Below are 16,898 nucleotides of genomic sequence, written 5' to 3'. Positions count from 1 at the left end.
AATGCCCCATGGGTTTAAGACCTCACTCTTCTGTCCTTTCTGCCACTTCTTAGTTTCCTGTTAGGTAATCAGCACTGTGTTGAAGTTCCAAGCGATCCACCACTCCTCTATTTGTGTCTGTCTTCACAGCCTTGACTGTAAACAGGTGGGACCAATCTGCCCACTTAGCCTGCCTGCCTGCTGTCAATCTTTATCTCTCAAGTGGCTGTTTCTGACAGAGCTATAGGTAGGTAGGGTGCTATATCACTTTCTGGGACTGAACGGCCTCTCTTCAACCCAATTGAGGACTCTTTGGGGCTATTCAGATTTTTTGTGTTCTTTGTACTGCTCAGGGTGTAGTCTGGGTGTAGCTGTATTGTTTGCCTGGAGACTGCTGGAAGGGGCTGGCTCTTCAGGAGAAAAATGGCTGCTTAGGTCCAGAGGGTCAGGAATGTCCCAGTGCCAGACACCTGGTCAGAAGACTAAAATATTTTAAATAAAAATGTGTAGTTTATTGGAAGCGTATACAAACTCCCCCTGGGAAATGCTCCCTAAAGGGGAACCCCCTGGGATTCCCAAATGGGAAAAGCTTGTTCTCTCTAAAATGGGAAAAATCTAATTTTTGTTCTGAGTCTCTTTGTCTCCAGGTTTATAAAGGCTATAGCTCTTTGTTTCTTCATGACTATTTCTTATTGGACCCTTCCTTAATTTATGACCCCCATGCTTTCCTAATTGGTCATTCTTCTGCAGAGTATCAGTTTCAAAGCCCACCTGGTGTCCCCCTTTTTTTTCTCTCCCTCATCTTGCAACATTTCTCTATCCTCTGTGAATATATGCCTTCCTCTTATAACATCTCTTTATCCTCCGTGTTAGTAAGATAAGCATCCTGGTGCCTTGGAGCTATCTCCTTTACATCACACATGCATTCCTCTCCTGTGGACCTCCCTTTTCCCTAAAACTTCCTGTCCTATCTCTAAAAGTCCTTTCATAATTATACATTTAAGCACAACTCTTCATTTTTCTCCAGCAATGCACTGTAAATTACTAGGTACAGCTATGCCTCATGCAGTTGATATGCAGAGTCTAGGATTTGCTGGGGAAGTACAACAGAGGAAGAAAGTGGATAGGTTTGTGTATCATCCTGATGACTATCATGAGCCTTGGACTCTAAGGTGAAACAATACTTTAAATAAGAAAATAAATTTTAAAAAAGGAAATTAGAGGAAAACTGCATAAGAAAGTGGTAGGCTCAAGTGATTGAAGATCTCCATGAGTCTGACTAGTTTGAATAAAGTTTAGATTAATAGGGAGAAGCTCCATAAGCATTTGAGCACTTTTGTTAATTATTATAAGTAGCAACTCTCAGTGACATCTGAGAGGCATTATTAGCAATACAGACTCAATAAAAACTTTGGGGGAGATAATAAGCCGTCTTAGAAAATATTACCAGTTATGTGCTTGAGGCACCTCTTAACATGGAAAACCTTTATTCGAAGTATTTAATTCTGTATCTTTGGGCAGTTTTATTTAACTATATGGAATAATGGTTCTCATTATAAGAATGATGGTTCTTCTAATCACCCAAATCTAATGTATTAAGATTTCCTTAAACTTCACTAGCTAAACTACCAGAAGTTACCCAAATCTCCTTGTGTACAAATATGTGTGATCAAATGTGTTAGCACCAGAGCCTTAAAGAGAGTCTGGCACAGGATGATGTTCATGGACATCTCACCCACATAGTCACTGTGAAATGTACAAATAGTGAAAGCCCTTGAGATGTAGCAACACTCAATGACGTTTAATTGTGGTGAACATTGGATAAAATAGAATCCGTGCTTTTATACAGTGGTGGTACCTTTTTACTTTTCTTTCCAAAAAGTAAACATCAATTTACAGAAGCAAGAAGCACATAAATTCTTCTGATCACTCCAGTGAAGCAAAGAACACAGAGATAGTTTACAGGGACTCTTGGCCAAAGAACCTGCAGACACAACAAAAAAATAAAAAAATAATAAAAATAAAGGCAGTATTAAGAAATGCACCTAATAAGTAGAGTGAGACACCCACTCTTGGTAATAAGTAATGAGCTGTAAGCATTGTGCTAAGCCCCTTTAGCAATCTATATATATAAAAGGCTAATGTGCTAAGTGTTCATCTGACCAGTCGCTATGATGCACACTGACCACCAGGGCGAAGATGCTCAACACAGGAGCATGTGCACTGGCAATTTACAGAGAAATGGCACCACAGACCTGGCGCCCACAAAGCAACACTCGGCTTCCCCCAAGTGGTACACAGGACCCACTACCACCCCAGAGTAACAGCCCACCAAATCACAGCCAACGCTGCTGAGACCCCATGGTGCAAAATGTGGCCCACAACCCAGCCCGGAAAGGTGGCTGTGGGCTCTGGATAATGACATCACCTAACAACGTCCGGCTTCCTCTCCCTAGCAAAAACTAGCCTCCTTGCAGTTTCTTTAGCCCAGGAACATGACTTGCTTTGTAGTCAGGTGCAAACATTTCACACTTTAACCAAATGTTGTGAAGCATTCTCCCATACCTCATCTCATTTGACCCTCTCAGAAGTCCTGGAGTAGGTGGATAGGAGACTCGGTAAAATCCTATTTTCTTTTCATTAGCCGGAAAATGGAGATTTAGAAAGTTTAGAAACTTGACCCAACTGAAAAGAAATAAGAAATGGTGGAACTTGAAAATGACTTCAGGTTTTCTCACTGCACAGGATATAGTCAAACACTGCTACAGTTAAATATTTTACCCTTTGTTCTGCCTACATGATCTACAATAATAATCTGCTTAGTGTTGATATTTACTACTGTGTTACTGACAATTACCTGTAAGAGAAGTTGGGGTGCTTCACTGGGCTGGAAAAAGTTTAGCTAAATCAGAAAGCAGGTCTAATTAAGCAAGTTTATTCTATATCTATAAAAGGCTAAGTTGACTTTCGCATGCGCCATACATATAAAGCTCCCACTGGTGCCAATCGCACACATGTGTTTTGATCTCTCATTGTCGATCATGAATTTGGTTGACACTTGTATTATAGAGGAAGGGTGAATAGCGATATTAAAATATTTCTTCTAATTAATTTCTTTCAATGTGCATGAATCCATGTTCCGGGCCACTAGTATAATTCATAAAGAGTCATTACTTAAAGGGAACTTTGAGGAAATGAGATGTTGAGATTTCTACAAATAATAGCAAACCTGGTAAATGAAAGTACATCTTAATGCAGACAACCATGAGTGGAGAGGTGTGTGCAACACAGGAAAGAGGATGAACAGAGTGTGGTCCATTCAGGGAGGAAGGAAAGGTTAAATAGAAGCATTGCTTAGCTTCTCTTGGATTTTCATTGAGATCCTACTTAACAAGAAGGAATCAACAGGCTCAGTATCAGAAACCCATTGAATAGCACTTAGAATTCATTGTAGGTATATAATCACATGTAACTTTATCATTCAGTCTTTTGGAACCAAACCTTTTAAAAATGTCAAAGTTATGATAAAACTGAATAATTAGGTATTGTGATAGATTCTTGTAATCCATGTTATTTATTTTAATTGAACTCAGTTTTTATTTCTAAACTTGCATACATTATTTTGCTTTTTATCCTAAAATAATTACTGTCATCTTAATAGAAAGAGGACACTGTCCAGTTGAGAATATATTCTAAGGGATATTCTGAAATCAACAATCTTTGCCTTATAAAAGGCTTTGTGAGTGATTACTGCTTAGGCATTTAATAGAAAAGCATGGCACACTTTCTTTGGAGTTGTCAAAAAACAGTGTGATAAGAAAATGCTGAAACTCTTAAAGTTACAAATGAAATTTTAGATTTTCGATGATTTGTTTAATGCGAATAAATGAATTTATTTATCTGATAATTGCTAAAGCCAGAACCACTTGTACAGTTTACAAATATAAATTAATGCAACACAGATTGGGAAAAACTCTTCAGATACATGGAGGAAAGTGGCTTTTCGCAGGCCCAAGCAAGTGGTGCATTATGGCTGACATGCAAAATCTGGTAGAAAGATTGGAGAGGGCTGTGGGCTGCCTGGAGGCAGTGTATCCCGTGCCTCTGGAATGCACTGTGGGTCTGGAGACAGTGCTCCAAAAGCAGGATCTGTTCCCTGCGTGGAAGCATTTGACTCATAGCCAGCTAGTCCTGTGACAGACTACCTGAAGATCAGGAAAGACATTGGAGGAGGCGTGCAGTAACAGGCGGAGATGGTGCATACAGGGCTGAAGTTGGAGTGAGCTCTCTTGGTTATAGCCTCTCAGTGTCAGCAGCCAACAGGTAATCAGCTTTCTGATTTGTTGGCTCCCATCTCAGAGCAGATCCAAGAAGTGATTACTTTTCCAGAAAAGAACCAAGGCAGCAAGCTGTTCAATTACCTGTCAAGCTGCCAGCGAAAGTATCCTGGGCTGGGTGGTATGGCTCCCAAGCCTGTTCTTAAGTGAAAGAAATGAATGATGCTGCCATGTTTTGTACAAACCAAGTCCTCAAGGAGTACAAAGATATGAATAAGAGCATGTGGACTGGTCAAAACGTACTTGAGTATGTGGCTAGAGCTGCAGGCTTACGATAAAAGAGTTCCATACGGTGGTTCTGGCCCGGAGCAAAATGGGGCCCGTGACAAAAGAACCGAGTGGCTTGCCATCTGGGCCCTCTGCTGGATCAAATCCCACCCCCTTTCCTGCCAAGCCCGCCTCCCCCACCAAAGCCCACCCTACCAGTTCAAGGTCAGATGTCTCCACTTCATGCTCAGCACTGTTTGAGCAGATTAATCAGAGAGAGCATCACACATGCCCTGAAACATGTACCTGATGACATGGAGACTCACAAGAACCCTGCCCTGGGGGCTCAGAGTGGTCCAGTATGAAGTGGCCCCAAGCTGTTCCCTTACCTAATCCAGGAGTCAGCCCATCCCCTAACACAGCCACAAAGAAGGAGCCAGCTCTGCCTGGAATTGGAGGGCAAGAGCAGAGAGTGGAACATCAGGAGAACATTTCCAGCCTGGTAATTGTTGGCACAGAGCTGAACCAGGTGGCTTATATATACAAGTGTGTTAATAGGGCATTGCAAATTAAGAGCAAAATTAACTCCATTATATTAGACAACTGTAAGAAACTGGTGTTCTATGATGCAGTGGGCATCATGGAGATAATCAATAATAAAGATGACAGAGTTCAGGTAATGGGAAAAGTGCCAGGGATTTCCATCAACAAGACAGATGGCTGTCACGTTTACCTGGGCAAGAATTCCCTAGCTTGTGAGATAGTGCCAAATCTTGAGATGAATGTCCAAATTCCTACAGAGGCAGGGACTTTAATGAGCCCTCCATCTCTGAGCAGCACAAGAGCCTACTGAATGGGAAGAGGCTGGTCACAGCAGTGACAGAAATTGCTGGGTAAGGGAAGGGTTAAGTGCAGGTTCGTTGCCCTCTCCCGCACACCTTAGGACAGTGGTTCTCAACCTTGGCTGCACATTAGAATCACCTGGGAAACTTTTTAAAATCCTGATTTCTGGGCCTCATCCTCCGGAAATTCTGTTTCTTTGTTATGGGGTGGGGCCATAAATTCTGTTTCTTTGTTATGGGGTGGGGCCATAACATTAGTAACAAAGAAATAGAATTTCCGGAGGATGAGGCCCAGAAATCAGGATTTTAAAAAGATTCCCAGGTGATTCTAATGTGCAGCCAAGGTTGAGAACCACTGCCTTAGGATGACTCTTTATCAGGGCAGATCTTTTCTAGATTCCCTCTACCTTTCTGCTCTTCAAACTGCTTCTCTGCTTTGAGAAACACAGCTGCCTGCCTTCGCTGAAGCATACCTCAGCACGAGGCTGGTGTAGGATAGCAGGTCAGTTCATCATCTACAGCAGTGGTTCTCAACTTTCCTAATGCCGCGACCCTTTAATAAATACAGTTCCTCATGTTGTGGTGACTCCCAACCATAAAATTATTTTCGTTGCTACTTCATAACTATAATTTTGCTACTGTTATGAATTATAATGTAAATATCTGATATGCAGGATGTATTTTCATTGTTACAAATTGAACATAATTAAAACATAGTGATTAATCAGAAAGACAATATGTAATTATATATGTGTTTTCCGATGGTCTTAGGAGACTCCTGTGAAAGGGTCGTTTGACCCCCAAAGGGGCCGCGACCCACAGGTTGAGAACCGCTGATCTACAGGAAAATGCAGCTTTTCCTCCAAGCTCAATCACACGCCAACCCGTTCCTAAGGAACTGCCGACCAGGACTGGTGTGTTCTAGCTTTCAGCCCGTGGGGATTATTCCACCAGCAAGCAGGCTTCTGGGAAGAATAAAGCAGTCCCCGGGAATTAACATCTCAGAAAGTTCACACAAATTAATCTTTTCCAAGCAATGTGCATGAAGGTAGCAGAAGCTGGTGTGATTCCAGCTGGTTCTTCTAAACAGACGAATTTTTCACCGTTGACAAGTGAGGCCAGGGTTGCACTGAACCAAAGGCTGACGCTTGGCCATCTAGCATTCCAAGCCAAACTGTTTCCTCTAAGTCCTCCTTTAATTCTGCATTCATCCTGGCTCCGCCTGAACCTGAATAGTAGATTCTCCTGTGCCAGCTGCTGTAGCAGTGCCCTGCACCCAAGCCAGCTAAAGGAATCTTGGATGCTTTCTTTCCCTGGGATTCCTGTCCAGCACCTTCCCATCGAGATGACTTAAAAAGGAAAAAACAAAAACAAAACAAAACAAAAAAAACCCCACACCATCCCAAGTAATCTGGTATTCCGTCTCCATGCTTGGTGCCTGTTACCCATCCGCACTGTCTCCTTTGCCCTGTTACACTCAACAGCTTTTGGCTTCAGTCTGGGCCCCTAAACAAAGGCCTAAGACCTCCACTGCGGGCTGGTGTTAGGTCTTATGTAACAATCTTGCACAGCATTGCTAATGGAAACTTCAGTTTTCCCCTGTAGGACAAACACATACCAAAATGTGCAATTTTCTTTTGGTGGGAAGAGAGATTCTCCTTTGACTACTACCTACTTTCTGAAGCCTGTGGAAATAAACCTTTATATACTTAAAGGTATACAGAAAATAGAATAAAATTAATACCAGAAAAAAAAGAAAAGTAAATATTCCATTCATCAAAGAAACATTTAAATACTGATTTAACATTTACCATGCTCCAGGCAGTACTGGGACAATTGGGATAATTCAGCAGAGACCCCTGTCTTTGTGGCACATAAGTCCAAGTATGGAAAGATAGATAATGCACAATAATAGCACATTTATACAGTATGCTAAAAGGTTTTAAGTGTCCCTAGAGGTGAAGTAGACTATGCCATTAAAGAGGTGATAGAAGTAGACCTCACTGAGTAGATAAATAGGCAAAAACTTGAGGAGCTGTTGGAGTTGGTCATGCGGATATCTAGGTGATGAGAGTCCAGCTGGGGTTAGCACCTCATCCAAAGCCTATGGTAGAAGAATGCCTCACATGTCCATGGACTTGCAAGAGAACCAGATTTTGTAATGGAAGTTGAGGGTGGAGTTTATAGAAAGATATGGGGTTGAAGTTATAGGCAGACAAACAGATTGATTGATAGATAACCACATTCTAGTTATTAATCTTCTCTCTTGAACTAGTTTAGTGTATTTTTTATTTTAAGATTTCATGGTAAGACTATAAGAGACAGCAGTCCTAGACAGATTAATGATTTAATTAGCCTAATGTAACTAAGGAATACTTTTTCAAATATTTCACGATGCCACAATCCATACAGTAGGTACTATGCCTGTCATGTTTGCTTAAATTTATCATTGGACTGATGTTTGCCAGCATGAGAGAATTCTAAAGCAATATACCTTTTATTGACATAGTTAAGGTTACTTGTCTTCTGAAACTGGGTCTGTAACTTTCTATGTAAGAATTAGATTACCAAGTACAGGTTGTCAAAAATAATCTAAACTAATAAAAGAGAAAAATGGTAATTGGTGTACGACGATACCCTTTTCATTGGCTAATCAGGGCTATATGCAAATTAACTGCCAACTATGATTGGCAGTTAACTGCCAACTAAGATTGGCAGTTAACTGCCAACAAGATGGCGGTTAATTTGCATATGTAGGCACAATGCAGGGAGGTGAAAGGGAAAGCAGGAAGAAGCCCCCTGCCACTGACAGTGATCGGAAAACCAGGGGGGAGCTAAGATCTGGGGGGCAGGGCAAAGGCGGCCCCAGCCCCCCAGCCATGATCGGAGAATCAGGCGCCTTTGCCGCCCTGGCCAGTGATAGCAGGAAGTAGGGGTGGAGCCAGCGATGGGAGCTGGGCACGGTCGAAGCTGGCAGTCCCAGGAGCTAGGGGTCCCTTGCCTGGGCCTAAAGCGGAGCCCACGATCGCGGGGCCGCTGCAGCTGCGGGTCCCCGCTGCCTGAGCCGGACGCCTCAGCCAGAGGCGTTAGGCCTGGGCAGGGGCGGAGCCTGCAACCGCGGGGAGCTGGGGGTCCCCTGCCCAGGCCTGACATCTCTGCCGGAGGCCTCAGGCCTGGTCAAGGGGCCGATCCGGTGATTGGTGATCGGAGGGTGATGAGGGTCAACTCCTCTGGCCGAGGCATCAGGCCTGGGTGGGGGGCGGAGCTGGGGATTGGGGGGATATGATGGTCCCCTTGCCCAGGCCTGAAGCCTGGGTCAGAGGCATCAGGCTTGGGTGGGGGGTGGAGCAAGCGATCAGAGGGAGATGGGGGTCCCCTGCCCAGGCATGATTCCTGGGCCAGAGGCCTCAGGCCTGGGCGGGGGCCAGAGCCAGTGATCGGGGGGAGATGGGGGTCCCCTGTCCAAGCCTGACACCTCTGGCGGAGGCGTCAGGCCTGGGCAAGGGGCCGATCCTGCGATTGGAGGGTGATGGGGGTCAATGCCTGAGGGCTCCCAGTATGTGAGAGGGGGCAGGCTGGGCTGAGGGACACTCCCCCCCTCCCCACACCCAGTGCACGAATTTCGTGCACCGGGCCCCTAGTATTATATAAAGTCCTAGTAGAAGTGCTGTGTTGTTGATTAGTCTCATGTCTGAAATGGATTGACACCTTCGTCACAAATGACCTCCCAGCTATGAGCTTTAGAAACATGGGAAATACTCCAGTTTTAAGGTGAACTCCATCGTATCAAAGCTCATAAAATATGAGAACCCGAGTCCTTGGAATAGGAGTTTAGTTTACACAGTTCACCACGATGAGACCTGCTAGAGAACTGGAGGCATGGACATGCTCTACTTGATTAATACTTTAGCTAGCCTAGAGTGACAGTAATCACAGACAAACTCTATGAAATGCATTTGTGCCTACAGTCTGACATTAACTTTCTTTTAATCTTTGTATGCCATGGGAAATATTTCAATTGAATTATATATTTTTCCCAATAAATCAGGAACTCTGGAATCCAATCCTATTTATTTTTCTCCACATTTATTTCCAAATCTTAAGTGAATTCAAAAGCAAGAATTTAATTCACCTTTACTTCTTCAGTAAAAATGATATGGTTTAGGTGAACTTTAATGGAATGCTGGAAATAGGCTTTCTCATCTAATAGGTTACTCAATCATTAATTTATTAGACACATTAATCTAGTTCATATTAGATAGTCATCTCAATACAAATGAAACAAAGTAATAGTTACTTTTGGAGGTAGTGTGTCTAATGGCTGGAAAAGAATCTCTGTAATCTGATATTCTGGATTCAATACTCAGGTCTACCTCCTTCTAGCTGTGTCTACTTGAGCAAGTTAATTAACCTCTCTTTGCCTCAATTACTGTGACAAAAATAGGAATCGATACAACACCTGCAACACTGTGTAATTGTGAGGGATAAAAAATAAGCGTGTAAAGGGCTTAGCATAGTGCCTATATCATCTAGTAACAAATCAACAATTTTACACTGTTTTTATTATATGCATTTGTGTACATTTAGGTGGAGGGGGTGGGTGGGTGGGAAGAGATCAAACAAAGAACTTGTATGCTATCTGCATAACCCATGGACATGGACAATAAGGGGTAAAGGATTGGGGCAGGGACAGTGGTGGGCTAGAACAGGTCAATGGAGAAAAAAGGGGACGTATGTAATACTTTTAGCAATAAAGATTTATTTAAAAAATAAATAAAAGCAATGTTCAAAGCTAAAAAAATGTATTCCATGGTGTAGTTATTATATTATTTAGGAAATGTGGTATAATTTTTTCATTTTTAAAATGCAAGAACTTTTAGAAATTTCACCATGAAAAATGTTAAAGTATCTAAAAATAATGACATATTTTGGTTTTTGAAAAGGGAGATAAAGAGCATTTCAAAAATCCCAGTGAATAGATTATAGATATCATGGTATAGAAGTTCAAAGATGATTAGAATAACTAACTTTGAAAACAAAGTTTGATAAATTTTTTCATTTGGCTGTTTTTTGTTTGTTTGTTTGTTTGTTTGTTTTTTGTCTTTGATAGATTTTAGCCTAGATCTTGATGAACTCTACAATTTTCAAACAGGTACACTACAGATCTCTCTGTGACATTATTTCAATATAGTATAAGAAAATAAAATATTTTCCAATATAATGACTAAAAAAGAGATAAAGGGACCTCAAAAATATTTAAACTATGTTTAACTTTAAAGGTAAACTAGAAATTATAAGTAATAGTGAATTATTATAGTTTTTAGGTAGGTTTAGCAGCTGCGAAGTTTCTGAATTTCTAAGTCTATTTTCTAAACCTATGTCTGGTCACAAATCTTATACTAACTCACAAAAAATCCTAAGTAGGGCTGATGTTAGAAATATAAATACTGTGTACAGCTAAATATTTTTTATCAGCAAAATGTAATAGGAACTTGACACTGAATTTAAAGTCTGTGCAGCAAGATGGTAGATGAAAAAGTAGATATCCCAGGTAAGAAAACCAGAATTTAGGAACCGAGTAAGGTTGACAATGGGTGTATCAAACTGTGTTTAACCTTGTTGGAATTTTTTTAACTTCTTGAGTAGTTTCATCAGTCTCACTGAGAAGCCATCCCAGATAGAAAAGACCAGTAAGAGAACCAGTCTGTATGTTTTTAAGTTAAAACATATCACAGATATTAAATTTTAAATATTTATCTCTATATCCTCCCACCCTCACATCATTTTCCTGATAGGTAAACCAAAGTCTAGAGCTGAACACTGCACTCATCATTTCTCCTCCAAATGGCACCCCTGTTTAAAACGAAATGTAGTAGTAAGAAGTAGAAGCGTTTTATACTCTAGTCATTCTTTTGGGCCCTATACTGGAGCTACAAAATGATCTTACAACAGCAAGAACTAAGATGGCATGTCTTAATTTGCCTAAAGAAATAGGCTCAAAAACAGATAGAGGAGAACAATTAAAAGATAACTTTCATTTAAGCTCAGTGTGGGAAGAACTACTTGATTTTAATATGTAATAAGATTACTGTAAGAATTGAATTAATCCAGGCAAAACACTTGGAGATGTACTTAACACACAGAGAACACCCCAAAAATACTAGTTATTTTTATAACTGTTGTAATAATTAGTCTTTTTTAAAAAAATAATATCACAAAAGCAGCAACACCTTAAGCTACCAATAAAATTTGGGGCATATTTGGATTAACTTTGAACTAGGCACTGAGCTGTGTTTTATATAGATTCTCCCACTTAGTGGATTATCTCAATTCTACAAGTAAGAAACCTGGGGCGTAAAATGGTTAAGGAATACGCCAAAAGTTATGTAGCTTGTAATACAATGGTTTATAACAGAACAACTAAAATAATTTGATAAAAGAAAGATAGTCTTGGATTGAAGACCCACTGATCAGAGTTCGAGCCCCTAATCTACCATTTGTAAGTTCAATTCCTGGTGTAAACCCCACATCAGTCAGCGTAAGAGGTCGAACTACAAATTATTTAAAGTTCCTTCTAGTTTTTTCTTATGCCTCCATAGCTTAGGCTGAATGTAAAACATCCCATAGTGAAATTTTGGTTTTAGCCAGTTAAATCATAACTACCTTCTACAGTTAAGACAAATTATCACAATGAAATCTCCACAGTACTGGAAATGAAATATCTATTCCATCTATTTATTCTATAGTTTTTCATATTGGTTGACAAGTAAATCAACCAAATCTAGAGGCATTGGATACTATGTTTCTGACTTTTGGTTTACAAGGAAGCAGGGGAAATCTTTATGGCTTGATAGCAATTTGCCAAGATAGAGATTGTAGTAATTACAAAAGAGAATATTTTATATCATACATACTTTACACAAACATGATCTCATACCCTGGCCTAGTTACCAGGGGTGTTCACATACATGCCTGAATGCTGTACTGATGTGATGGTCTAATCTTTCAAAGCAAGTTAACCAAATTACTATCTGTAAGAGCCACCAAAAATCATGAGAGCTATTGTTTTCCTAGTAGAAGCTCTAAGTCACAGATTGTACTCCCCCCAACAGCTTTCCCCACTCAAGCCAGCTGACCTTCCAATTAGAAGCTTAGTCTTACTCTAATGCTCAGAGTAATTTCTGCCATCAGTTAGGGTTTCACATCTTCCAGGTCACACCTCAGTACTTCTTAGTGAATCTCATTACATCCTAGATCATTTGACTTCTCCATTGAGATAAATTCTTGCCTGAGGCCCTGTTAGCATATGGGGAATCCTCTTAGGTCATTATTCTTTGCCCACATGGCTCCCAATTCCTCTCGTCAGATTCTCTGACTCAGCTCTTCAACTTAAAGATTGGTTTTTCAATAATTTAGTGCCCAAATTATAACCAAACTCTGTATATAATTCATACAATATATTACCCTGGCAAGCTTACCTTTCAGCCCCTCTTCATCCGAGTGGGTATGCTTTTTTTCCCCTCAGAGTCCTGACACCCAGCTTAATCACTATTCCCTTGAAGAAACATCCTGACTTATTCATAAGTTTCATGTTATCATTAATTTGTGTCCATAAGTGTAAAACGCACATAACATTTCCACTGCTATGAATTTAAAGGACCCTGGCTAAGGATGAGTGAATGAGCTTGGTGTCCAGGCTTTTAAGATATTGTTTAAATTTTGCTTTTGTACTTACTAGTTCTGGTACTCAGCTGACATAATTTAAATTTTATAAGCTTTAATTTTCTCCTTTGAAAAAAATACATGTAAAGTACTTACTTTGACTTCTGCTTCTATTGATGACGGAGTGCTATCTATAAGACTTGCCGTCTGCTGTAATGATTAGAAAACTGGACAAAACATATAAAACAATTATCATTAAAAAGCACACATTAAAAAGCACACAAGAAAGTGCATAACGCTTGAGAAAAGAGAAAGAGAGCCTTACAGTACCTGGGTTTCTACCTGGAGACAGTTTTCGGATCACGGCGCACAGAGGAACAGTCCAAACAGAACATCAGAGTCTTTAAATTTGTAGTTGAGGGGACAAAGATCTGAGTTTAGAGAGACCAAGGCAGCTGGGATTTGTGGGTGAGGTCATAGAAACACGTAGCGGGAAATACAAAGAGAAGAAGCTCTAGAGATCTGTATAGGTGTTTCCTGAGAGTTTTGTTTGAAGAGAGAGAGAGAGAGAGAGAGAGAGAGAGAGAGAGAGAGAGAGAGAGAGAGAGAGAGAGAGAGTCTTTCTTGTGCCATAAGCACTGTTTACGATAGGCTTGCTGAGAAAAAGATGAACTCTCCTTCCATTTAAATGAAGCATCATGTTCACTGGGAATTCTTATCATAGAAAGCAGGTATGATAACAGAAGAGGGAGACAGGTCCTTTGCCAGGAGATAATATCCTGAATGTTTCCTAGGTGATGACCAGTGCTGCCAGGGAAGCTGCTGCTTTTATCTTTCTTACTCGTGTGCCAAATGTGCCAGACCCAGTGCATAGAGTAAGAGCTTACTATCATAGCATGTCCTACACGCACCACTTCAGTTTAAACAGCAGCTTTTAGATTGTCATCTCAGCAAGGCACGAGCAATCATTACTGAAATAAATGCTTATATTGCGCTTTTACTACTGATCTTAAGATTTAGCAGGAAATACTAGTTCATCGGTACCACCTTTGAAGACTTATGCAGATACAGATATTGGCATATGTGTGAGATACTCATCTATACTCAGATCTTCTTTGTTAAGTGAGTTATTTCTTTTACTTCAAAAGTTTGGCACTAGTACTAATTATTATATAACTTCTTTTCCAACAATAATATATTATTTTTATTTTGTTTTCTTTCAGGGTTTGAACCTGAAAAGACTGGAGGCATTACCAGGAGGGAGAGAGGTAAGAAAGTCTAAGAGAGAGGGAGAGGGAGGAAGAGAAAATGGTTCCAATGTTGCAGTGATGTGGTTGGTGAAGGTGACATTATGATATGATGATGATGACAATGACAGTGACAGTGATGATGATGACGATGGAGATGGGGATGTGGTGAGAAGAATGTTGTGTACATACTAGTATATTCCATTTACTCTGGCCAAACCACACTTTACACATACTTATGTAACTGTGTTATTTGTGCTTGTTTCTCTGCAACTGAAAAAAATACTTTTTCTCTGGTTGGGCAGGCTCTTTCTGTTAAAATGGACTTTCACAGCAGTTGGGCCCACTGAAGAGGGCAGAAGAAAACATTACATGCAATATTTAAAATGATTTACTGAGAAGCTAGCAAAATTCTGACAATGAAAACATTTTATGACATATGAGATTCTTTACCCTCCTAGCCAAGGCTATTGGTATATGGTACTAGGCTGTTATATGTTATTGATAGTGTTAAGTTGCTTTGATAAGACTAGTGATTTTAAAACTTTAATTATTGTCTATCCCAGATGCTTTAAACATAAGGGTAACTTTTAATAATACCAAACATAAGACCATATTGTAAACATGATATATATTATTATTTTCTAATTCTAATATGCAGTCACGATAAAGTTCTTTCCTTGCTAAGTGTACTAGTATAAATTTACTTATAAATTTATTTATCTGAGATTTCGGTTGTTTGAAATGGGGTGCTGGTGGAATATTTAATTCAGTAAATCAATATTTTCTTATTGCCCAAAAGGTAATTTTATTTTTTGGTGATATTTATATAACTGTTTTGTGTGTTTGTTTGTTGTTGGTGTGTGTGTGTGTGTGTGTGTGTGTGTGTGTGTGTGTGTGTGAAGGCACATGTGAAGATGTTTTGTCTTTCAAAATGAGAAAATATGTCTTACCTCCCTCTCTATCCATGACTCTCTTTTTGTAAAAAAGTTTTCTTCTGTATTAAATATGTGGTGTTTCCCTCTTCTTTCCATGCTGTTATAACTTCCAGTTGTGTGCATTTTAATATTTGACATTTCAGTTCCTAGTAAACTTGTCATGTTGGGCCTCTTTCCATTTATTTGCTATTTTCCATCCAGATGAATCTGTTCCTTTTGAGGAACATACAGTAGTTGACTCACATTGGCAGAAGAGCTAAGGAAGATAAATCTTTAGATACTTTTCAGGTTGTAGGAAAGCAAGGTAATAAGAATGTGGTCATCAGTGCAGCAGAATGGGGAGAGATGTACTCTGTAAGGAAGACCTCAGAGCCACTTACAGTTTTGTGAGGATACCTGCTTTTGCTCAGACATGACCAAAATGGATCCACTTAGAGGAAGAACTTAATTCATCACCTCCTAAGTGAAGTTCACAGCCAAGCAGTCCTGCCACAATTTATCTCTGCTGATTCAGTGCCTCTCAGGACACTCAATTTAGAGATATCCAGCTCCTTGCTGCTGCATTCTAGTCCAGTAGCAACTGTGTGTCCAAAGAAGGAAAACGTACATCCATATAACTACGTAGTAATAGAGATATTCTTTATTTGTTTTATTATGGTTTTTTCAATGTTTCACATTATTTTAAAAAAACCTAATGACTGACTGGTTTTACTAGTATTTGAAAAGAGTGTTAAATTTTATTGCTTATTTTTTCATTTCTTCTTATTTTATTTTTATTTTAATTGCACTTATGGGTAAGGGACATGCTGATAATGTATTTTAATTTTTTCAAAATATTTTTTCTTGAAACTATTTTATGGTTTGTATGAAGGTCAAATTTTTAATAAACCTATAATTTAAAGTTTTCATCTACGTTGAAAGGACAACCTTGATTCGGGCCCTCTCTCTGAGGTTAGTGGAATAACTGTGAAAAAGGTAAGATCATTAAATCACTGATAGCCCAGTAATGTCTTTTCCACTTGATACTCTAAATTCAGGAATAAACAGTAAATGTATTAGTTTTCAAAAAAAGAAACTTTGCCTCCTTTCTGGGCACCACTGGGTTACTTGGGCATATTTCTTTTCTACCTAACACTCACCTTAGTTTTTCTCATGATTATAAAGCCTAATCTGGCCTGTGGTAGGAAATTTAGGGATGTGTCAGACAATTGGGTGAAATATGCTGTGAAAACTGTTCTGCCAAATCTTAGTGGTATGTGATCTGGAAACAAATACCCCAATTACTATCTTAAGAGCCTCCTAATCTCTCTTACTTACAAGATGTGAAATCTTGACGATTCCTGTTTGCTCTGTTGCATTACATGTGTGCATTACAAATGTGAATAATATATCTATGATTATGTTAAATTGAAATGTGTAGATTTAGAAACTCTCACATAAAACATTCTCTTAGAATTTCTCATCCTATTGCTACTGTGATTGATGATGATTTAATGACAACCATTACATCTTAAGATGAATTAATTTGTCTTAGTGCAATGACAGATATTCCCAACAGGTGTTGATGAATGTAATACTAAAGGCCTATTGCCAAATATTTATAAGAAGGTTTAAGAAGTGTTATTTAAAGTGTTTTATTTACTTATTTGAGATAATGGCAATGCCTCGAAAATTGAAGCAGGCCAT

At 39.6% G+C, this 16,898-nt stretch overlaps 1 protein-coding gene and 1 pseudogene across 3 annotated transcripts in view; both read left to right on the top strand.

Moving 5' to 3' along the window:
* CCSER1 (coiled-coil serine rich protein 1) overlaps window positions 1–16,898 on the top strand; it is a 1,185,560-nt gene that overhangs the window by 790,029 nt on the left and 378,633 nt on the right. For all 3 annotated transcript variants that reach the window (XM_059665408.1, XM_059665417.1, XM_059665424.1), the window contains exon 10: window positions 14,251–14,295. In XM_059665408.1, the coding sequence (XP_059521391.1) occupies window positions 14,251–14,295 (45 nt within the window). The remainder of the gene's footprint in view (window positions 1–14,250; window positions 14,296–16,898) is intronic.
* LOC132227108 (adenylyl cyclase-associated protein 1-like) lies at window positions 4,009–5,420 on the top strand (annotated as a pseudogene).

The sequence above is a fragment of the Myotis daubentonii genome, chromosome 1 (genome assembly GCF_963259705.1).
Source record: "Myotis daubentonii chromosome 1, mMyoDau2.1, whole genome shotgun sequence".
Classification (NCBI taxonomy): domain Eukaryota; kingdom Metazoa; phylum Chordata; class Mammalia; order Chiroptera; family Vespertilionidae; genus Myotis; species Myotis daubentonii.
The sequence above is the reverse complement of the archived record's forward strand: the minus strand, read 5'-3'. Positions and strand labels throughout refer to the sequence as shown.